Consider the following 24412-nt stretch of genomic DNA (forward strand, 5'->3'; position numbering starts at 1 on the left):
GACCACCCAGAAACACGCCCCATATACGGGGCGGGCAATACCAACTACACACGCAAGCTTGGTACACCAATTGGACCCCACAAGACTCACTCCCCCACTCACCACAAAGGCAAAGCAGGGGAGAACTGGCTTGTGGAGAACAGGTGGCTCGTGGACGCCACCTGCTGGTTAGTTAGAGAAAGTGTACTCCACGAAGCTGTAGATCTGATAAATTAGAGATAAGGACTTCAATTGGTCTACAAATCCTAAAAGAACCCTAACAAGTTAAGCAAATGACAAGAGGCCAAAAACGACAGAAAATTATAAAGCATATGAAAAAACCAGATGATATGGATAACCCAAGCCCAAGCACCCAAATCAAAAGACCAGAAGAGACACAGCACCTAGAGCAGCTACTCAAAGAACTAAAGATGAACAATGAGACCATAGTACGGGAGATAAAGGAAATCAAGAAGACCCTAGAAGAGCATAAAGAAGACATTGCAAGACTAAATAAAAAAATGGATGATCTTATGGAAATTAAAGAAACTGTTGACCAAATTAAAAAGATTCTGGACACTCATAGTACAAGACTAGAGGAAGTTGAACAACGAATCAGTGACCTGGAAGATTACAGAATGGAAAATGAAAGCATAAAAGAAAGAATGGAGAAAAAAATTGAAAAAATCGAAATGGACCTCAGGGATATGATAGATAATATGAAACGTCCAAATATAAGACTCATTGGTGTCCCAGAAGGGGAAGAAAAGGGTAAAGGTCTAGGAAGAGTATTCAAAGAAATTGTTGGGGAAAACTTCCCAAATCTTCTAAACAACATAAATACACAAATCATAAATGCTCAGCGAACTCCAAATAGAATAAATCCAAATAAACCCACTCCGAGACATATTCTGATCACACTGTCAAACACAGAAGAGAAGGAGCAAGTTCTGAAAGCAGCAAGAGAAAAGCAATTCACCACATACAAAGGAAACAGCATAAGACTAAGTAGTGACTACTCAGCAGCCACCATGGAGGCAAGAAGGCAGTGGCATGATATATTTAAAATTCTGAGAAAAATTTCCAACCAAGGATACTTTATCCAGCAAAGCTCTCCTTCAAATTGGAGGGAGAGCTTAAAATTTTCACAGACAAACAAATGCTGACAGAATTTGCTAACAAGAGACCTGCCCTACTGGAGATACTAAAGAGAGCCCTAAAGAGAGAGAAACAAAGAAAGGACAGAGAGACTTGGAGAAAGGTTCAGTACTAAAGAGATTTGGTATGGGTACAATAAAGGATATTAATAGAGAGAGGGGAAAAATATATATGACAAACATAAACCAAAGGAAGATGGCTGATTCAAGAAATGCCTTCACGGTTATAACGTTGAATGTAAATGGATTAAACTCCCCAATTAAAAGATATAGATTCGCAGAATGGATAAAAAAAAAATGAACCATCAATATGTTGCATACAAGAGACTCATCTTAGACACAGGGACACAAAGAAATTGAAAGTGAAAGGATGGAAAAAAATATTTCATGCAAGCTACAGCCAAAAGAAAGCAGGTGTAGCAATATTAATCTCAGATAAAATAGACTTCAAATGCAGGGATGTTTTGAGAGACAAAGAAGGCCACTATATACTAATAAAAGGGGCAATTCTACAAGAAGAAATAACAATCGTAAATGTCTATGCACCCAATCAAGGTGCCACAAAATACATGAGAGAAACACTGGCAAAACTAAAGGAAGCAACTGATGTTTCCACAATAATTGTGGGAGACTTCAACACATCACTCTCTCCTATAGATAGATCAACCAGACAGAAGACCAATAAGGAAATTGAAAACCTAAACACTCTGATAAATGAATTAGATTTAACAGACATATACAGGACATTACATCCCAAATCACCAGGATGCACATACTTTTCTAGTGCTCACGGAACTTTCTCCAGAATAGATCATATGCTGGGACATAAAACAAGCCTCAATAAATTTAAAAAGATTGAAATTATTCAAAGCACATTCTCTGACCACAATGGAATACAATTAGAAGTCAATAACCATCAGAGACTTAGAAAATTCACAAATAACTGGAGGTTAAACAACACACTCCTAAACAATCAGTGGGTTAAAGAAGAAATAGCAAGAGAAATTGCTAAATATATAGAGACGAATGAAAATGAGAACACAACATACCAAAACCTATGGGATGCAGCAAAAGCAGTACTGAGGGGGAAATTTACAGCACTAAACGCATATATTAAAAAGGAAGAAAGAGCGAAAATCAAACAACTAATGGATCAACTGAAGAAGCTAGAAAATGAACAGCAAACCAATCCTAAACCAAGTAGAAGAAAAGAAATAACAAGGATTAAAGCAAAAATAAATGACATAGAGAACAAAAAAACAATAGAGAGGATAAATATCACCAAAAGTTGGTTCTTTGAGAAGATCAACAAGATTGACAAGCCCCTAGCTAGACTGACAAAATCAAAAAGAGAGAAGACACATATAAACAAAATAATGAATGAAAAAGGTGACATAACTGCAGATCCTGAAGAAATTAAAAAAATTATAAGAGGATACTATGAACAACTGTATGGCAACAAACTGGATAATGTAGAAGAAATAGACAATTTCCTGGAAACATATGAACAACCTATACTGACCAGAGAAGAAATAGAAGACCTCAATCAACCCATCACAAGCAAAGAGATCCAATCAGTCATCAAAAATCTTCCCACAAATAAATGCCCAGGGCCAGATGGCTTCACAGGGGAATTCTACCAAACTTTCCAGAAAGAACTGACACCAATCTTACTCAAACTCTTTCAAAACATTGAAGAAAATGGAACACTACCTAACTCATTTTATGAAGCTAACATCAATCTAATACCAAAACCAGGCAAAGATGCTACAAAAAAGGAAAGCTACCAGCCAATCTCCCTAATGAATATAGATGCAAAAATCCTCAACAAAATACTTGCAAATCAAATCCAAAGACACATTAAAAAAATCATACACCATGACCAAGTGGGGTCCGTTCCAGGCATGCAAGGATGGTTCAACATAAGAAAATCAATCAATGTATTACAACACATTAAAAATTCGAAAGGGAAAAATCAAATGATCATCTCAATAGATGCTGAAAAAGCATTTGACAAAATCCAACATCCCTTTTTGATAAAAACACTTCAAAAGGTAGGAATTGAAGGAAACTTCCTGAATATGATAAAGAGCATATATGAAAAACCCACAGCCAGCATAGTACTCAATGGCGAGAGACTAAAAGCCTTCCCTCTAAGATCAGGAACAAGACAAGGATGCCCGCTGTCACCACTGTTATTCAACATTATGGTGGAAGTGCTAGCCAGGGCAATCCGGCAAGACAAAGAAATAAAAGGCATCCAAATTGGAAAAGAAGAAGTAAAACTGTCATTGTTTGCAGATGATATGATCTTATATCTAGAAAACCCTGAGAAATCAACGATACACCTACTAGAGCTAATAAACAAATTTAGCAAAGTAGCGGGATACAAGATTAATGCACATAAGTCAGTAATGTTTCTATATGCTAGAAATGAACAAACTGAAGAGACACTCAAGAAAAAGATACCATTTTCAATAGCAACTAAAAAAATCAAGTACCTAGGAATAAACTTAACCAAAGATGTAAAAGACCTATACAAAGAAAACTACATAACTCTACTAAAAGAAATAGAAGGGGACCTTAAAAGATGGAAAAATATTCCATGTTCATGGATAGGAAGACTAAATGTCATTAAGATGTCAATTCTACCCAAACTCATCTACAGATTCAATGCAATCCCAATCAAAATTCCAACAACCTACTTTGCAGACTTGGAAAAGCTAGTTATCAAATTTATTTGGAAAGGGAAGATGCCTCGAATTGCTAAAGACACTCTAAAAAAGAAAAACGAAGTGGGAGGACTTACACTCCCTGACTTTGAAGCTTATTATAAAGCCACAGTTGTCAAAACAGCATGGCACTGGCACAAAGATAGACATATAGATCAATGGAATCAAGTTGAGAATTCAGAGATAGACCCTTAGATCTATGGCCGACTGATCTTTGATAAGGCCCCCAAAGTCACTGAACTGAGTCATAATGGTCTTTTCAACAAATGGGGCTGGGAGAGTTGGATATCCATAGCCAAAAGAATGAAAGAGGACCCCTACCTCACACCCTACACAAAAATTAACTCAAAATGGACCAAAGATCTCAATATAAAAGAAAGTACCATAAAACTCCTAGAAGATAATGTAGGAAAACATCTTCAAGACCTTGTATTAGGCGGCCACTTCCGAGGCTTTACACCCAAAGCACAAGCAACAAAAGAAAAAATAGATAAATGGGAACTCCTCAAGCTTAGAAGTTTCTGCACCTCAAAGGAATTTCTCAAAAAGGTAAAGAGGCAGCCAACTCAATGGGAAAAAATTTTTAGAAACCATGTATCTGACAAAAGACTGATATCTTGCATGTATAAAGAAATCCTACAACTCAATGACAATAGTACAGACAGCCCAATTATAAAACGGGCAAAAGATATGAAAAGACAGTTCTCTGAAGAGGAAATACAAATGGCCAAGAAACACATGAAAAAATGTTCAGCTTCACTAGCTATTAGAGAGATGCAAATTAAGAACACAATGAGATACCATCTCACACCAATTAGAATGGCTGCCATTAAACAAACAGGAAACTACAAATGCTGGAGGGGATGTGGAGAAATTGGAACTCTTATTCATTGTTGGTGGGACTGTATAATGGTTCAGCCACTCTGGAAGTCAGTCTGGCAGTTCCTTAGAAAACTAGATATAGAGTTACCATTCGATCCAGTGATTGCACTTCTCGGTATATACCCGGAAGATCGGAAAGCAGTGACACGAACAGATACCTGCACGCCAATGTTGATAGCAGCATTATTCACAATTGCCAAGAGATGGAAACAACCCAAATGTCCTTCAACAGATGAGTGGATAAATAAAATGTGGTATATACACACGATGGAATACTACGCGGCAGTAAGAAGGAACGATCTCATGAAACATATGACAACATGGATGAACCTTGAAGACATAATGCTGAGCGAAATAAGCCAGGCACAAAAAGAGAAATATTATATGCTACCACTAATGTGAACTTGGAAAATGTAAAACAAATGGTTTATAATGTAGAATGTAGGGGAACTAGCAATAGAGAGCAATTAAGGAAGGGGGAACAATAATCCAAGAAGAACAGATAAGCTATTTAACGTTCTGGGGATGCCCAGGAATGACTACGGTCTGTTAATTTCTGATGGATATAGTAGGAGCAAGTTCACAGAAATGTTGCTCTATTAGGTAACTTTCTTGGGGTAAACTAGGAACATGTTGAAAGTAAAGCAGTTATCTTAGGTTAGTTGTCTTTTTCTTACTCCCTTGTTATGGTCTCTTTGAAATGTTTTTTTATTGTATGTTTTTTTTTTTTTAATTTTTTTTTTCATACAGTTGATTAAAAAAAAAAAGTTAAAAAAAAAAAAAAAGGAAAAAAATATATAGAGCCCCCTTAAGGAGCCTGTGGAGAATGCAGGAGTATTGGCCTACCCGACCTCGATGGTTGCTAACATGACCACAGACATAGGGGACTGGTGGTTTGATGGGTTGAGCCCTCTACCATAGGTTTTACCCTTGGGAAGACGGTTTCTGTAAAGGAGAGGCTAGGCCTCCCTATAATTGTGCCTAAGAGCCTCCTCCCGAATGCCTCTTTGTTGCTCAGATGTGGCCCTCTCTCTCTGGCTAAGCCAACTTGAAAGGTGAAATCACTGCCCTCCCCTCTACGTGGGATCAGACACCCAGGGGAGTGAATCTCCCTGGCAACGTGGAATATGACTCCCAGGGAGGAATGTAGACCTGGCATCATGGGACGGAGAACATCTTCTTGACCAAAAGGGCAATGTGAAAGGAAATGAAATAAGCTTCAGTGGCAGAGAGATTCCAAAAGTAGCCGAGAGGTCACTCTGGTGGGCACTCTTACGCACAATTTAGACAACCCTTTTTAGGTTCTAAAGAATTGGGGTAGCTGGTGGTGGATACCAGAAACTATCAAACTACAACCCAGAACCCATGAATCTCGAAGACAATTGTATAAAAATGTAGCTTATGAGGGGTGACAATGGGATTGGGAAAGCCATAAGGACCACACTCCACTTTGTCTAGTTTATGGAGGGATGAGTAGAAAAATAGGGGAAGGAAACAAACAAACAAACAGACAAAGGTACTCAGTGTTCTTTTTTACTTCAATTGCTCTTTTTCACTTTAATTTTTATTCTTGTTATTTTTGTGTGTGTGCTAATGAAGGTGTCAGGGATTGATTTAGGTGATGAATGTACAACTATGTAATGGTACTGTGAACAATTGAATGTACGATTTGTTTTGTATGACTGCGTGGTATGTGAATATATCTCAATAAAATGATGATTAAAAAAAAAAAGAAAAGAAAAAAAAAACAGTAATCTCAGCCCAGCCTCTGCCCCTTCCTGCTAATTAGCATTGCTCAATGGTGAAGCCCCCTCAGGAGAATTAGCGGCACCTTAGGGCCAGAGCCTGGAAACGTCACTGAGCATACTGATGAATACATTTACATGTTTTAAATCTGCCTTCCCTTCCCTCCTGCTGTAGCTGCCTTCCCTTAGAGGTTTCCAGAAAGGCAGGTCACTCATTTTCTGCAGTACAAAAGTGTGTGTTTATGTGTATGTATGTGGTGGAGAAAGGGACAGGAGACATCCCCTTGTTCAGTGGCTCCCACACTGACTGCATTCAGAATCACCTGGGGGTCTTGGGAAGAGTGCAGATTCTGGGGTCCCACCAAGCCTGGAAATACTGACTCCCAAAGTCTGCTTTCAACAAACAACCCAGCTGGTTCCAATAAGAAACCCAGGTGTGTCCTCAGAGGGCAGACGACACTCTGCATCTCCTACTTGGAGCTGTCCAGCTACTTCACACACCTCTCCTAGGCTCCCTGTCACCAGTTCCACGAATTCCACTGGGGACAGCTCTTTATCAGAAACCCCTCCCTGACCTCTGGCAGGCATGCCCCTGTGCCCCGTGAGAGCCTCAGGTGTGTGACAGCGATAACATGCCCTCCCTTAATTTGTCCTTTTCCAGTGCCTTCACTGATTCTCTTACAACAGCCCCTTCCCGTTCTAGCTGCCTTGCTGCACACCCCATCAGCCCCTGGAGCTCTGAAGGTGCCAGGAACTAAGAGCAGCAAGGGCTGGCCCCTTTCCCAGTTTTATCTGTCTCTGCAGCAGTCCAAGAGGTCCCAGGCCTGGTGGTGGAGAGTGGGAAAGAAGTGAGGGACGGGGCTGTAGTGTTTGTGTCCCATAAGCCTTGTTTCGGTCAGGGCCACCATGGACATGGGCTAGGAGGTATGGGCTGAAGGGGGGCTGAAGACGGGTGCAGACTGCAGGAGCTGGCTTGCTTTTCAGTCCTCAGGCCTGACCCTCTTCTCCCCTCCATTACATAAAGAAACACACCCTTACAGAGACCCACCCATAGCGACGGGGAGGCACATGTCCTTTTTCCTGCTCCCATCCTGTGTTGTATTATTTTTGGATCTGTTTCTCCTCAACCAGATTTTGAGTTTCTTGAAACAAGGAACCTTGTTTTATTCACATTATTATTTCCCTAACTGGCACGCAGTGTGCCACAAGTGTGGAATGATTGAAGATGGATGAGTGTGGATCTCCGTCCCTGGGTGTGCCCTTGGGTGTTCCCAGGAGTCTCCACCTGTGTTCTTGCACATGTGTGTGTCTGTCTGTGCCGCCTCTCTGTGCCCCAGGAGGGTTTGCTCCGGGTCTGGGAGCTTCCGTGGGCATCCCAGTCGCTGTGTCAGTGGTGTGTCAGAGGTCAGCTTCTGTGAGTGTCTTCATCCCACGTTAAGTCCGTTTTCTTTTCTGCTGCTGGTTGGTGCTCCTCCTCAGGAAAAGAGGGGTCCTGTGGTTTTAGTCTCTCAGGTACGATCTCCACCATGGGCCCTCCCAGCAGGAGCTCCTGGGAGGAGAATGTTGCTCGTTCTCACCTGTCACTTGCCACCCCTCGTATGCTCCATGACCGGCCACTCCTGCTGGCATATTTGTCATCCACAAGCTCCCTCCCCAGCAGGCACTTTACTGCCCACTTTGATTATGGGTCAAGGGCTTGGAGTGGTGCTGGGGTCAAGGCTCTCTCTGTGGTCTGCTCCTGGAAGTGGGGCCAGGAGGCTGGTGTGAGGAACACCCTTGGGGGCTCAGCTTTTCAAATCAGGGTGGGGGAAAGGGTTAAACAGAAAAGCCCAAGGGCTGTGGGGGCTGGGTGCTGGATCTTAGAAGACTCTGCTAATGAGGCCACTTTCCAGGAAGGCCAGCTTGGCTAGACGTGGCCAACACTGAAGCAGATGCTAATGAGACTGGCTCGGCTGCGAGGAACAGGTGCCCGACAAGGTTAACGAGTGAGCACGGGGACAAGACAGATGGCCTAATAGCTCCTGTGGCATTTCAAGGCTGGAGCTCGCAGGGCCATGACCCAGGAGCCAGAGCAATGAGCAGGGACGGAGTGGGACCAACAGGGAGCATGGAGGAGGGGAGACAAGGGCTGCCTCCTGCTGGAGAGAGAACAGGTCAAACTCAGCCTGCTGAGCCTAAGTTAGCCACTTTGTTGCCCTGCACAGCACTGGTGCCTGGGCAGCCCTGGCCTCCTGCAGGGATCACAGGCCCTTGGCCACTCCAGGAAGCAGAGGACAGGTGGGATAATGAGCTGAGGGCTGTATCTGAGAAGCAGTGCTGAGTGACAAAGTGACAAGTGGTGGGGAGTTGGTGCTGAGGCTGTACTGGAGGCCTGAGCTCTCAGCGTCTGCTGAGCACTGGCTCATAGCCTCTCCAGCCAGCAGAGCTCTCCAAGTGACCTCTTGGGAACAAGCCGTTTGCAGCTCCTTGCTCTGCAAGAGCCCTGGATGATGCGAATGGGCTGGCCATAATGCCTCTGGATGCACAGGAAGACTTTCCAAGATAGGCATGAATTCTGCCTCCCCTCCTCCAATGAAGCAAAGCAGGGCACACGCCCAGCTTAGCGTTTAAACCCCTCTCCAGCCCGAGCGAAGCACATCTGACATACAGGTGCCGGTGGAGAGAAAGTGGATGGTTGCATGACTGGAGTAGCAGAGCCTTTTGGAAATTCCATGGTTTTCAATTCACTTTTTCAGCCAAATTTAAAGAGGGCCAGCTGATAGGTTGTTTTTTGATGACAGATCACTACACAGTTTTTGGCATCTGTGGAGTTAGGAGAATTGAGTGACATTGCTATAACATCTACTTGTTTATGTGAAAAGGCTCAGCACACATGGCTATGAAAAATGAAAAAGAAAAGAATTGATGCCAAGCTCTGATTCATTCTAGCAATATTCATCCAGATTTGCAATTAAATTCCTATCCATTTCATTAAGATGTGTGTTCAATAATTTTTCCTTTTTATATTTAACAATTAATTATAAAAAATGTGTAGTATCCATGTTGTTTTTATCAATTGTATACTACATTATATGTGTGTGTATATATACATATATACACTAACAATACTCAATCCAGAAGACTTAAAAAAAAAAAAAAAAAAAGCCAAACTCTCAGACCCTTTGGTTACAGGAAATTAAATTTATAAATATATTTTGTGGCAGCGAAGTACGACAAGGTGAACAATAAAAATATACTGTATTAGTATAACATTCTATCAGGGAAATCAAATGAAAATCTGAGTTTGAAAAGAAAAAGAACAGTGTAAGATTTCCCACTGTTGAACAACTTGTTTTTAAATAGATGAGGATGGGTAATAAATCACTACGATGTTTGGATTCCATTTGATGTATTTGAAAGTGTTGTGACAGTTTTATTTTAAAATGTAAATATTTACCAAATGCCAGAAATTACATCCTTTGCAAGTCTTAAAAACAATGTAAAAAATATTAGATGTCAACTCAAAAACGTGCAAGATGGGATACACAGTTTCCACAATTTATTTGGGTGGGGGCAGTATTAGAGCAAAAGCCCTTTCCTTTGCAAGTCTGATGGCTCTCTGTCTCTGCTCCCTGACTCTGGTCCGCTCTCCAGGAGGGGTGCAGGGATGACAGCCGAGCTGGGAAACTGTCCCACGGTTGTTGCTCATGGAGGATGACAGGTCTTGTCTACACTTCCCTACAGATTCCAGAACCCTGGCTTTTGGGACAGTCCCTGGGTGTGCCGGCTGAGCTGTCCACCTCTACACGCTGACTTAAACCGCCCTTGCGTGGGGGTGGGGGTGGGTGATGGTAAGGGACAGGCCCACAGGGGCTTTGGCCTGAGCTCCAAACCTAGAGGGAGACTCAGCTGAGGCCAGGTCAGCGTCTCTGCAAGCAAGGATGCATCCGTACAAACCTGAAGGGGCTTGCAAACACCCCAGCCTGGTTGCAGAAATTCTTTGGGAGGAGAGCCACCCATCTTTGCACAGATGCCTCTCTATCCTCAGACTCGATACAAAACCCCATGCCTGCAGGAGCTTGGTCATCTTGCCCTGAGTGTAGGCCATTTCCATGGAGGCACGGTTTCTTTCACAGGCTAGCAGATTAGTTCCAATCACCAAAGACCTTTGGCTTCTGGTATTCCACCCCCACCCCCTCACACTTATTCTTCTGTACCTGTTTTGTTCTATACTATATATCTGCTTGGCCTGAGAGTACTGGCTGCTCTGACCCCATCTTGCTCCCTGGCCTGCTCTTCCCCAAGCCCCTGATCTGTGGACTAGATTCAGAAGGTGTTTCCCAGGCCCTGAAGCCAAGCATCCTTCTCAGAGGCTCCAGTGGGGAGGGGTGGCCTGGTCAGGGATGGAGGACAGGTGAAGATTCTCCAAGCGGGCCCTTGGGATGAAGCCTGAGAATGAATCCTTTGCTCCAGCTGGTGTGCCTCCCCCAGCTGCAGAGGGTGCCAGCAAGCATGGAGGCAGGAGGCAGGGAGCAGGGCTGAACCATCACCAGGCCAGGTAGAAGAGCCCTGCACCTGCTACTAGCAGCTGTGTGCCTGGGGCAGGCTCTTTCCCTCTCTGGGCCTCAGTTTCCTCATGTGTGAAAGGGGCCACAGCAAGGATCAGGAGAAAGAGGCTGATGTGGGCCAACACCCAAAGGCATCTGACTCAGTCTTTCGTGATGTTCACTCGTCCCCTGCTTGGTTCCCTCTTGTCCCAAGACTTCCGGGCCCGGCCAGCCCTGGTCCCCCAAGTCCCCTTCCACAGTGATAGGCCTGTCTTCTGCCAGGCTAGAGAACTGACCCTTCCTTCCCTTCTCCCAGGCCCTGTGGGGGCCTGCATGACAAGGAGAGCCCAGAGAAAAGCAGAGGAGGACGGGGAGGATGCCCAGATGGTGGGGGTGAGTGGGGGTCACACGGCAGCCGTCTGCTTGATGCTGTGGAAGCTGATGCGCGTGGGAGAGGTGGGGATGGACATGGCCCGGGCCACGGGGACTTGGAGCGAGTGATGGTCCTGCCAGCGGTGCCACCTCTTCCTCATGGCCGAGCGGACCTGCAGAGAGGCAGAGGCTGAGCCGGGCCGTGCCAGGTTCCGGACAGTCCTCTCGCCTGCTCTCTGCCTGCTGGCTGGGCTCTGCCACGGGCCTCAGAGGGCTGCTAAGGGAGGCTAGGGTGACTTTCCCTACTGCCACCTTCACTGAAGGACTGACTGATTTGCAGCAAGGGTCCTCATCAGGGACCAGCCAGGAGTCCTTCCCATCTCTGTCTGACCCTGCGGTCCCTGAAGCCTGTGCCTCTTCTCTGCAGCCTCTCTCCAGGGGTGTTCCTTCCTTATCCCTCCCCTGGAAAAGCCTGACCTAGCACGCTTCCTTCCTGCCACACTGTCCTGCCCAGTTACCCAGAGCTTCCCTTGCACACACTGCCTTCCCGTGCCGACTTGCTCTGCCACCTCACGTCACCCCTGCTCTCCCAGGCACCTGCTCCAGCAGGGCTTGGGAAGTGCATGCTCAGCTCCCACCAGTGGCCCAGGGTCTCCCTCCTGAAATACCTCCCTCTCACTCCTCTGCAGCCCTCTCCTCTTCCAAGGAGTCTTTCCTGATAGATCCCTCCCCGGCCTTACTTACCAAAGCATTAACTGCCCAAAACAAAAACTCAACAGCTATATTCATTTCAAAACCTGATCTGATCTGGTACCATCTTGTTCTCATTTGTATTTTAATAGAAGAATTTTTCTGTAAAATGGGTCATGCTCCCCGACATCCTAACCTAGCACATGGGCTGAACAGAATAAATGGCTCTGCGAACATTGATCTTTATTTGTTTTAGTGGCTCCTTCTCTCCCTCCCCTCCAGCGCACGGCCTCTCTCTGCTGCTATCCCAGGTCGGCTTTCACAGAGGCGGCACCTGAAATGGCCTCAGGAACGCATTTGTATTCCTGTGGAGTGGTGGGAGGCCCTCAGACCCCGGTGTGGCATGGGGATGGGGTCTGCTTTTTGCTCCAGAACTCACCACATCCTCCCAGCACCGTAGTCCTGGGCGTGCGTCAATCCTGCAACTAGAATTCTGGGACTTAGCTACAGGCTTTTCCCAGTGCCGGTTCCCCGGGAGCCGACCAGAGGTCTAGGCCTTTTCAGGGCCCGGGCTAGGGGTGGGCGGGTGAGGCAGCGCTCGCCTGTCTTTTCTGCAACCTGAGTCCGTACAGGCTCGGATGTGAGGCTCCCGTCTGCTCTGTCCCCAGCGGCTTTCCTCTCTTTGAGAGACCTGCAGCCCCCACCCCTGCCCCGCTCCTCGGAGCACACCTGGGGAGTTCTGTCAGATTATTTCAGAACTGCCTAGTTGACCTTCTAAACTGGCTCAAGGCCCTGCTGGAAGATTCCTGTTCCTCAAGGCTGGGTGGCTTCTCTGGCCTTCCCCTCCCTCTTCCAGGGTAGAGCTGGGCAGAGCCAGGGACCCCAGCCCTCCCCAAAGGCGCGATGGCTAGCCCGCTGCGCCCTGGAGTGGGGTCTGAGGAGGGCGAGAGGCATACCTCTCCATTGAAGAAGCAGTAGAAGACAGACACGAAGAAACCCTGGAAAGGAAGGGGGAGCTGTCAGGGACCTGTGGGGAGACGCTCTGCCTGGAGGGTGGAGTGGAGGGCAGGACAGCTAGAGCTGGGCGGGGCCTTGGAAATGCCCATGGCCCCACCGCATGGCGCAGGCACACCAAGGGCACGCTCCGAGCCAGGCCTCCAGCCTCCAGCATCCCGGCGGCCATGAACCCTAAGAACAGTCATAGGGGATGGGCCTAACAGGGCTCAGTTCTGGACAACTCAGGCAGCGTCTGAGATTGGGCCCGGGGCAGACTCAGCCTATGCACGAGCTTGTATTTCAGTGTGCACGTAAATGAACCACGCGTGCATGGTTCTGTGTGGCTGACTCTTGCAGACCAGGTCAGGCACGCTCCCTGCAGCCCCCACCTGCATGACCCCCCAGCTGGCCATTCACCCCACCTGGAAGGACTGCAGGAAGGAGTTGAAATAGATGAACACGATCTGCGACAGGTTGTCCTCTCCAGGATTGACGAAGAAGAGCATGTAGGTGATGCCCAGCAGAGGCAGAAGAACCAGGGTGGCCTTCACCGCCTTCCTGGGGTGAGGGTGATGAGAGGGGCTGAGCTGGTGCTGCAGGCGAGGCCCCTCGCAGGTGGGGGGTCGGGAGACACACTGATGCTATTTCACCTGGGAGCGTGCACTAGCTCCCTAGGTAAGGATTAAGGGGCCTGTGGAGGCAGGGGCATGGCCCAGATGGCCTCTTCATTTCTTCCCTGCTGGGGGTCAAGGCACCTGTTCACATACCTGTACTGGATCATCTCAGATGTGGTGGATGCTCGTAACTTTGTCATTAAGATCCTGACGATGTTGAACAGAAATATAAAATTGATCTGGAGGGAGGGAAGCAGAGAGGGGAGAAGGAAGGACCGTGAGTTGGGGTTGGACTGAGGGACGACCACCCCCTTGTATCCACTGAAAACTTATATCCGACCCCCACACCCATCCTACCCAGCCACCCCAGCACCTGGACAGGGCAGGTAGACACCCCCATCTGTTCAGTTCCCTGTCACCTGAGGGCTCCAGGCCCTGTTTCTCCCCTCCTGAGTAACAGTAATACAGACCACTGTTCCTGAGGGTCCAACTCCTCAGGAAGTCCTCAAACCACCTGCCCGGCTCAGAGACCCCACAAGAGCCAGGCCCAAGTGTTCTGCATGGCTTGATGTGGGGGTCAACCCAAGCCCCTTCCTGTCTCTGCCTCTGTGTCCCCATTTGTTGGCTGAGGGTCTCTTGGAGGCCCTCACACTGTCTCTACTCTAGGTCGGCCTGTGGCCCTTTTGACGGAGGACAGCCCTGCCCAGGTGGGGCCGATGGGGCCAGATGGAGTGATTAATAACTCAGTTGCCCGAGCAGTAATTAATCTTGCACCATCCGGTCCTCTGTGCCCAGGAAAAAAACTCCAGAGCCTTCGTAAACACCCCAGAGGCAATGAAGATGAATGGGCTGCTGGGCTGCCTCCCAGGCTCCGGGATGGCCTCGTTTATCTTCATTCTCCGCCTCCCTCAGCATCAGGGCCCGCCCTCGCCAACCTGAGTCAGCTTCCTGGCGTTGGGGGTCCCAGTGGGCCTGCCAGGTGTCTGCTAACCTGTGTCGGCTGGTCTGTGTGACTGTGCAATCTCCTCTGTGAGTTTGTGGGTCTGTTCTTTGCACTGGTGTGTGTGCTTGCCTCTGAGAATGTGTTTACATGCAAGTGTGTTACCTGTGACACGTGCCTGTGTTACTCATCTGTCTCCACGTGTGAGCGGGTAGGAGTGTGTGTGTGTGTGCCTGACACGCTGGGCCAGTGGGAGGACACACATAAGCCCAGGGCGGTCTGCTGGCTTGTGTGTGGACTCGTGTGAGTACGTGCATATGCACACATGCATGCACACACACAGACACCTCCAAATCACTGTGTAGAGATCCCATCACTTCTTAAGCTTGTGCCAGGTCTTCCTCAGTCCCAGATCCCCAGGTAGCAGTGGTGGGGGTGGGGTGTAGAGGCAGACATCATGGGCCAGTCGTGATCCCCATGCCTGAGGATGGTTCCGGGGGCAGGAAAGGGCCTGGCCTCCTCCTCAGCCAAACAAGGCTATGGCCTGGTGAACTGGGGTGAAGCGGGGGGTGGGAAGCCTTCAGTGATTCTTTAGCCCCCTTCATTCTTTTAAGGCTCATCTAATTTCCAGCTCCTGGGTTTCTGGTATATTCCCTTGCATCACAGGGCACAGGGCAACCTTAACACGCAGGTCAATTCTCATTTTCTCATACAAGTGAAACCAACTACTTGGCCTTTGTGGATTCTTCCTGACCTCTCTGGGAGTGGAGACTGTTGGGACCAAAATGTATTCTCATTTCTGTCACATGTCTCTGCATTAAATCTTCTTTACCTATCATCCATCAAGCCACTGACCAATTCATTTAATTATCCTCTTCCTTCCATCCATCCATCCATCCATCCATCCATCCATCCATCCAACAAGCAGTTCCTGAGCACACCCTGGGTACCGGACCCCATTCAGTGTGCAGAGGCAAGGGTGGGGACAGAGGTACAGGTGACTCAGACGGGATCCGTGTGAAGAGTCTGGAAGACAAGTCCTCACCCCTGTCCTCATTCTGGGAAGGCAAAAGTGATGCTTGCCCCATCCTGTCTCAGCCTGGGTCTGTGCAACCCGAACTGGGGCCCACTCATTCTTTCCTTCTGAGCATGGTTCCCAGCCTCCTCCTTTACAGCGTCTGTACCTGCCCCGCCACAAGCCCTTCCTCCTTCCTTCAGGAAGCTTCTGACCACCCCAGCCCCCTCTGAGCTCTCCAGCTCCCCATTCTTGAACTCCACCCTTCCCCACCCCAACTCCTATCACCACCCCCCAAAAATTCTCCAGCTCTTCAATGAGCACCCTAATCTTGTACAGCCTGGTTTCTGGTTTCTATTTTCATTCATTCATTCAGTCATTTATTCAATGAATCAACTTACCCTGTGCTAGGCTCTGAGCTGGCACCAGAGATAGAGAAGTGGGCGAGACAGACATTTTCCCTGCTATCAGAGGACTCACAACCTAGGAGGGGTGGGTGGCTAAAGGGATGCATCTCTCCTAAGGGATCAGAAAGGCCTGAAGAAGTGGCACGTGGCTGAGACCTGAAGGATGAGAAGCTGCCAGCTGGTGAAGAGTGGGGGAAGAGCGTTCCAAGGGAGGAGCCCTGGGTGGGCAGCGGATGGCCTTGGTGGATGCCAGAGCTGCAGAGGGTGATGATCAAGGCATCAGCAAGCCAGAGAGGGGTGGAGCCAGCTGGGAGCCAAAACAGTAAACACTGTCTCCATCTAGAACAAGCCCCTACAGGACCCTTGCTGGCTGGGTGTTCACAGTGCAGCCAGCATGCAGTGGGCTCTGGGCAGGGGGCAGGGGGCTACAGACCCCCTGGAGAAGCTTCCCTGGAGAAGCCACAGCCTTGCATCACCCTGCAGAGCCTTTCCCAATGCTCCGAGGCTGGTGGCTCAGGCTACTGTTGGGCATTTTAGTGCCTCAGGGGAACTGGCTTGGTCCCAATGAGGAAAGGTGGGGTGGGGGCAGAGCCTGCCCAGACCCCAGGCCTGGTAAGTGACAGGGGGCATCAGGCAGTGGGGTTTCTAAATAACTTGCCCGTGGCAGACAGTTAGTAGGGGTTGGTGTCAGGATTTGAGCCGAGGCAGCTTGCTTCAGTGTCTATCTCCTAACCCCTGTATCATGCCTTTGCAGCAGGAGTTAATGAAACATGAGGCTGAATTTGCACAGCTAGGCCTGGTGAACCTGGGTGGCCTTCAGGATCTCCAAGCCAGGGATCTGAGCTCAGAAGGTCAGTGCTGGAAGGACCATCAGCATGGGGTCCTGCATCTGTGGCTCCAGATGCTGTAGGAACCGCTGGCACCAGACACCCAGGGCACCCACGTGGCATCCCGGGCCCACCTCCCGTTCTCACAGGAGGCAGGGATTGGCAACCCCATGTTAGAGGTGGGCAATGGAGGCTCTGAGAGGGCAAAGCACTCACTCAGGATCACAGCACAGATCCTAGGGGGCTCCCAGCATTGCTCAGCCCATAATCCACTCTGCACATGCTCCCTCCAGGGCTCCGGCTCGGGAGGTGAAGCCAGAGAAAACAGACAGAACCCTGCTCACTGGATCTTAGGCTCTAGTGACTTTCCTCCAACTGCACCGGAAGGTGCTTGCTAAATCCCAGTGCTTGTGGGACCCCTTCCTTGTTCCCAAACCTTCCCTGTCTATACATTTGCAGAAGGGAAGGAGAAAAGGAGGGATGGAGGGAGAGAGGTGATGGTGGAAATGGTGGGGACAACTGGGTTCCTTGGCTCATCTCTCCCTACTTAGCTTCAGATTCAGTTCCTCTTTCCCTTTAAGCCCAGGGTGGGAGAGGAGGTCTTGGCCCTTGGGGAGTCCCCCCCCCCCATTCCTCCTCTCCGGTTCTGGGTGGTGGGCAGGTTTCTGTGGGGTGCCACAAAGAGTTTGAGGTATTTCTTCTTATCCCTTCCTGACCCTCAGCTCTCTCTACAGCACACCCTCTGAGGCCTGGCCATCCCATGTGGGTCTGCAGAGCCTGGTGACTAGGCACCTGGGTTCCCCACAAGCTGGAATTCAGGGTACACCTGGCAGCTCGCTGTCCAGTCTGTTTCACAGCCCCTGGGAGACTGGTCCTCCACTGGATGCCTGCAGTTTTCCTTTCCTGTTGGCATTTTCCAGGCAGGAAAGCTGCATTCACTGTGCCGGTCCTGATTCCTGCAGGGCCCTGGTGGGGCCAAGGAGAGGGCTCGGACAACACACGTCCCTGCCAGGCAGAGAACCCACCCAGGGACCCCTGCATGCCGTGATTCTGCAACTAGAGTGTGCACAGCAAAGGCACCTGGGGCGCTGGTAGCAAATGCAGATCCTGGGCCTACCCCAGGGATTCACAGCAACACGTTTGGGGGGCCTTGGAATCTGCATTTGGGGCAGAGTCAGCTAGGAGACTTATTCCATGGAATGAAGCGACAGGTCTATTGACACCCAGCCTGGGCTCCCTGGGCCCACCTGTGTTCACCTGTGGCTGCAGGAGACAGTTCCCAGCCTGAAGGGTTTCTCTGGTGCATGGAAGCTTGCTCAGTTCCCAGACAGGGAGACATGGGAATGCTGGAGCCAGTCGTCCACGTGATGACCTGCTCATTACCCCACCCTTTAGCAGCTTTTCTCCCTTTCCTGGTCCTCTCTCCCCAACCCCTCACCATGCTTCCTGGAATCACCTCTGCACAGGGTCCTTGTCTTGGGGTTCTAATTCTGGCTGCTCCAATTTGCATTCATGTGGCCTTGGGCAGTTTGCTTAACCTCTCTGAGCTCCCTCTTCCCCATCCATCCACTGCGGATGGCCTGTCTTTCCACACAGTAAATCAGCACTACGCCTGGTGCCTGGCCCAGAAGGGGTTCAATAAATGCTGCATCCCTTTCCCAGAACAATCTTAGTGATAAAAAACCAGTGAGAAATCAGGATTCCTGAAAGCTCAGCCGCACGACTCACTTCCTAGGACCCAGAAATCAGTGAGTATCTCTTAGCAGTAGAAATGCAGCAATGCCCCTTTGGGCAACAGGGACACCAAAGCATGTATCCCACCAGGAGGATGGTGGGCGAGTGTTGGGTGACTGGGCAGGAGACCTGCCCCTGAAACTCAGCTTAGCCAGCTCTTAGTTGGTGACTTTGGGCAAGCCTTTCCATCTCTCACCCCTATTTCCCTTGAGCACTAGGGATGTAAGGATTGGAAGTAAAGAAGACAGAGCTTCTGGAAGGGCTCAGCTTGGGACTTGGAAGCCCCTGTTGGAGTGGGGAGGGGTGCAGGAGCAAAGGGAGGGATCAGCAAAGGGGTCTTGAGCTGAGAGGAGGGGGTGGAACAGGAAAGGGGTATGGAAGAGGAGGTTGGGGAGTTGGGTTTTGAAACCACGCCCTTCTCCAGCTCATCCCCTTTCTCCGTCCTCTCCCTCATCACCTACCCAGCATCCTCATTGCCGGGGCTCATTCCCGCCACCGTTGGCTCCCCATCGAGGCCAGCCTTCCTTGGCTGTATGCTAACCTCATCAAAACCCCTAACCCTCCACGATGGGCTCTCAGCAGCTGGCCAGAAGGAAAAGGATCTCCCGGGCTTTCATTCACCCTGAGGAGAGAGTGACTTGCTGCAGCTGGGAGCTCCAAGGACAATCGTTTCTCCACTAATTGCTGACAAGGACTGGGTCCATCTCTGACATGAATGAGGACCTGATGCTGAGATTTCAGGCAGTGGGTAAAAACCTTCCTAGTCATCTTCTGTGTCAAGGACACTCAAGATGTCACAAATAGGAGGAGAGGAAGGAAATTAAAAGAGAGAAACTGTGATGGTCTCCAATGGAGATGACAGCAACCCCCATTAGGCACCTGCTGTGTGCAAGAGGAGGACGGTTCTCTCGTTTCCACAAGGAGTGGGTGGCCCTTTAAAGCAGCTGGTATATACCAGAGCCTGAAATTACCAAGCCTGAAATAAGTCTTGCATAAATGCCAGTTTCTTACGGGGCTTTTTTGTATGCTGTTTTTTTTTTTTTTAATGTATGATATATAATGGGTTCATTTTTGCAGAATGCAGCCTCCACTTAAACACTACCTTAATTAAGGCTCCGTTGTGGACTAAAGATGTGGCAGCAATTATACCTTGTGCGTGAATACATTTGGCAAAGGGCGGGGAGCTGGACAAGGTACAATTCCTCATTACTATTCTCTGATGTTGCTGCTCCCAGCTGGGGGCGGGTGGGTGGGCTGAGCCCCAGAGGGAGGTTTCTGGGGGCAGGGGACATTGCCTGGGCTGAAAGGAAGCCCCCACACTCTTCTCTTGCCACCAGCTGCCCCCTTGCCTGGCTGTCTCAGCACTGTATCCAGTGAGGGGATGTCAGATGTGGGAGGGCACTAGAAATCCGTGAGTCAGACACCCTCATACCCAGAGAGAGAACCTGAGGTCCAGAGAAGGGTGGAAACTTCCCCAGGGCACAGAGTGAGGGGAAGAGAGAGTCAGGAAGTGGGTGGCATGTACAGGGCATGGGGCAGTGTGCACAAGTGTGTGCAGAGGGTCACATCTGTCCCCAGTGCCTCTGCCTTGGTGGGTCCTCTGCTGCTCTCCCCCGCCCCAGCCCCATTCGTGCCCCCACTACAGACCTACCAGGAGCACGAGGATGATGGGGCCTTGGTAGATGTAGTCCACCAGGTCACCTGGTTCCTTGCCAAACCAGCACCTGCAAAGACGGGGTTCCTGTGGGCAGCCCTGCTGAGCTGGAGCCTGGGGTAAGCACCCCCAGACTTGGGCCCAGAGACCCCTGGCTTGACCCTTCCCAAACTTCAGGGCTGCCCCTTTCCAAATGGCCTTTGTGGACAGCGCTAGCCCCACTGACCACCCTGGCCCACCCATCTGACGCTCCGCATGGCGGCTCTGGTCTCCCCAGCCAGCAGGCCCTGGGTCTCCTCCTCCTGCTGGGTCCCCACACTGTTGGGGCTGCTGGGCACAGAGCTGGGCATGCAGCAGGCCCATGCAAACAGGGAGAGCCAAGTGCCCTTTGTTGGCCCAGGGCCCACTGCCTGATACTACCTGTTCCTGTGTGGTGAGGAGCCGCCACTCCATGTGCCAGGTGGCGGCAGTGGCACAAAGCCAGCAGATGTGGAGGCAAGCACCACTCCCACTCCAAAACCCAGCCTTCCTCCAAGCTGAGGCTCCTCAACCCAGAGAAAGGAGCCCACTGTTTGGTCCGCCTTGCTGGCTGCCAAAGGCTTGGTTTATTCCCTGGGATGCTGGTGGGTGGAGAAGCTTCTGGGGAGAGGAAGTCCAGAGGGAAGGGCTGGGCCAGGATCCAGGCTGGGTCTGCCAGCGACCCCCTGTGGGACCTTGGATAGTCTCTTCAGCTTCTGGAACTCTGCCTGTGTCCTCTGCAACCTCAGAGGTCATCCAGCATCTGCCCGCCTCGGATGGTACTCTCCCCTGCTGCCCCCCAGCATTGGGTTCTCTGCTTGAACACCCCCTTTGACAGGAGGCTCACTACTTCCCAAGGCAGCCCTCTTATTCTGGGGCAGCTCTTTTCATTACATTGAGCAGAGACCTGGAATTCCACTCCCATTTCTCTTCCCTCCACCCCTCACCTCCCACTGAGCTCTCTAGATTTGAGACGCCTTAGAGATTTACCATAGAGTGAGTCACCTTATTCCCCTCTTCTCCCAGCTGGTGGCACCCGGATTTCCCAGCTGCTCCTTGGCCAACCCATGATCAAATTGCCATTGTCTGGGCATTGGCACAGTGCTGGGGGAGGGCCCCAGGAGGGGACGCTGCACGTCAGGTAGGATCCTCTGCTGTCCTTCACTCACCTCAGGCAGGATCCTCTGCTGTCCTTCACCCACCTCAGCAGAGACTGGGATGCCAGAGAAAAGCACACGCCCTCACGGCCCTGCCCTGGGACTCGGTTAACTGCCCATTAATACAGCCTTGGACGTGGCCTGAGCTGTAAGCCGCGGGCCCTTGGCCCCCTCCATATGCACTGGAGGAGCCACATCCACCTCTCGGAAGGCCTTTCCAAAGGCCAAAGGGGCTGTGCACTTAAAGGAACCATAATTCCTAATTCAACTCAACAGACAGTTGAATGTGGTACCATGTGGGTACCATTGGCACCGGGGATATTTCCTTATCAACTCAAGGACAGCAGGAAAGCAAATCTGACCCTCATCCTCTGTCCTTGGTCCTTCCCTTTCCCTCTGAGATCAGGCTCTGCCTTCTCAAGCCCAGGGTGAGGGCTGAGGGTGGCCCTGGCTTGCTGCAGTCCCTGCCCCCTGGCTTGGCCGGAGCCCCTGGGTGACCCATCCCACTTACTGTTCATTCTCATAGTAGAGTTTTCCAATGGCCCAGGCAATGATGATGGGGCAGGGGATGCCTGAAAGAAGACAGACATGGGCTGCAGTGGACAGACAGATGGACAAAGTACTCTTGAGGAATTCAGAGTGGAGGGGACCACCAGGGGCCTGGGATCATGTTTCAGATCATCCATGACCCAGGCAATACCCTGTCCTTTGACCCCTGTCTCCAACCCCACTCTCCTCCAGCTCCAGGCCGTCCTCTCCCAGCAGGTCAGAGAGACCAGGGGGAAGGTGATGGCATGCTTTTCAGACAGAGATTGAGATAGAGAAGAGGAGCTGCCCAGTTTCTCTTTTGAAGCTATGGACAATTATTTTTGGGGCGGTCATTCCGGGCAGGGGAAAGAAGAACATCCCCTTGCCAGGACTATCTGCTGCTGCTTTGGGTTTGCTTCTTCCTCACTCGGCATGGAGGGAAGTAGCTGTGTCCTTGGGACTGGACTGGGGATGTGCTCCTTGGACCCAAGCTGAAGGGAGGGGACTTTGTCAGCAGTGCCCGCCCCCTCCTGCACCAGCCCCTGCCAGCCCCTGGGGACCCTCACACCATCCGATGAAGAGGAAGAGCCATTTGCGCAGGCGCTCAGTGGAGTAGGTCATGGCAATGGCCGTGTGCAGGTAGCAGCCCTCCATGAACATCCAGAAGAAGTTGGTCACCACGAAGTAGTTGAAGATGGTGGTGATGCAGCGACACCAGACCTGCAGCCGGGGGTGGGGTCAGCGGGCTGTGTGGGGACAGACCAGGGCCCCTTCCACCCAGGTCGGCAGGGGTGGGGGGCTTCCCTGGGAGCGCGGCCGACAGGGTGGAGGGACGGTCATCTAAGCGGACCGTTCTGAGAAGGCTCTTCCTTTGCCAATTCTGTTCCCATCTTTATAATTAAGCTAAGGAGCCAGTCCACACTGGCACTACTGTTTCTTTGATTTCTCTCCAACTCTTCCTAAATTCCCTTTTGAATAAAGCAAGAAGGAGTGTCTGGTTGTGAGCTTTCTGTGGGCAGAGGCTAGAATGGAATATCATCGTTATGTTTTCACTGTATTCTTTTGGAGGGTGACCCTCACATCTTGGTTTCCATTTAGGGACAGAATATGAAATTTCATTTAGAAACAGAAGGTGAGTCATTTAAAAGAAACCTGTGATGTTTTCTCCAGGCTGTGTGAAGGTGGGCTGCGGTCATGGGGGCTTCTCAAAATACTCTGGGTTTGGGTAACTCTGGACTGAGTGTGACCATCATTGGCTCCAGAGAGAGACTCACCCTGGCAGGTCGTTTCACATCTCGGAGCCTCACTGTCATGTGGGAAAGGCCCCTTACAGGGTGGTTAAGTGACACGGAAGGATGCAGAGAGTGATGCCAATAAATGTGAGTTGTTGCTTTGGTTGTGTTTGTGGTGTTGTTATTTGCTATCCCAGGAGGGGAGAGCCCCCTGCTCGCAGACTTTGTCCCTGTCCCTCCAAGCAGGGTTGCCCTTCTGAGCTCACAGGCCACAGGGGAGATGGGGGCACAGAGCAGGGAAGGGCTTTTGCCCAGGGTTGCACAGTGGGCCCTCCCGGTCACCCTTCTCACGGGTTCCTCTCCAACACCCTCGGAGCTGAGGCAGGACATGGAGCATGGTGGAGGCAGCAGGCTGGGACCCGCAGCGCTGGCTCGGGGAGCCCTCTGCGTATGGCCCATGCCCCCTTCAGCCCTGGCAGCCCTGACTCAGTCATCCTGGCACTGGGCTGGGTGCTGCCACCGTGGCTTCCCCCCATGGACCTGCGGGCCGTGGTGGCTGTCAGCCGCCTCTGCTCTGAGAAGGTCCTGCCGAGGTGCAAAGTCAACGATCCCCTTCTCCTAACCCTGCTTTTTCTCCAAGTTAAGAGCTATCTTATCTCTTTCACCCAAAATTGGATGGCGCTTGGTTGGGTTCTGAGCTCCAAGTTCTGGGGTCAAGTTAAGGGTCAAACCGGATTGGAAGTCTGCTCAGTCTAAAGCACAGACCTTCCAAAGAAAATGTATTGAGAGGTTTCTAATGCTGTGCTCAGGTTTTACAATGACTCAGACCCAGCCCAGCAATGGTCGGCACAAATCCTGGGTGGACAGCTCACATCGTGGTGACCTGCTCGAGATACTGCTACCCGACAAGGGAGAGCCACCATTGCAGGCTGGGCAACCTTGGCAGGTTATTTCACCTCTCTGAGCCTCAGTTTCCATGTCTGTATAACGGGGAAAATAATCCCTCCAGGTCTCTTGTTGGATTAAATGAGATGCAGCTCATTGGAGGTTGGCTGTAGCCTCCTATTCTCTCAGTAGAGGGACCTTAATGAACAGGATGGGGAGTGAAATGGGGATCAAGCTCCATATCAGGTTTGCACTGCTCCCAAGACCCTCCTTGGCAGCGCCTCCCCACTGGCTCTGGTGGGACAGTGATTGGGGTGGAGAT

At 50.2% G+C, this 24412-nt stretch overlaps 1 protein-coding gene across 6 annotated transcripts in view; it reads right to left on the reverse strand.

The window, feature by feature from the left end:
- Nucleotides 1-9702: 9702 nt before the first annotated feature.
- CRHR2 (corticotropin releasing hormone receptor 2) overlaps nt 9703-24412 on the reverse strand; it is a 28574-nt gene continuing 13864 nt past the window's right edge. Inside the window, exons 3-10 of one of the 6 annotated variants that reach the window (XM_037836996.1) lie at nt 22540-22693; nt 21957-22017; nt 20268-20340; nt 13847-13932; nt 13502-13637; nt 13040-13081; nt 12523-12568; nt 12348-12448 (exon numbers count right to left, since the gene is read on the reverse strand). In XM_037836996.1, the coding sequence (XP_037692924.1) occupies nt 12557-12568; nt 13040-13081; nt 13502-13637; nt 13847-13932; nt 20268-20340; nt 21957-22017; nt 22540-22693 (564 nt within the window). In that variant the 3' untranslated portion in view covers nt 12348-12448; nt 12523-12556. Of the gene's footprint in view, nt 11567-12318; nt 12503-12522; nt 12569-13020; nt 13082-13501; nt 13638-13688; nt 13730-13846; nt 13933-20267; nt 20341-21956; nt 22018-22539; nt 22694-24412 lie in introns of those variants that run through there. The other 5 variants (XM_037836994.1, XM_037836997.1, XM_037836995.1 and 2 more) reach the window with 5 other exon arrangements.

This window comes from Choloepus didactylus, chromosome 5 (assembly GCF_015220235.1).
Source record: "Choloepus didactylus isolate mChoDid1 chromosome 5, mChoDid1.pri, whole genome shotgun sequence".
NCBI classification, from domain to species: Eukaryota; Metazoa; Chordata; class Mammalia; order Pilosa; family Megalonychidae; genus Choloepus; species Choloepus didactylus.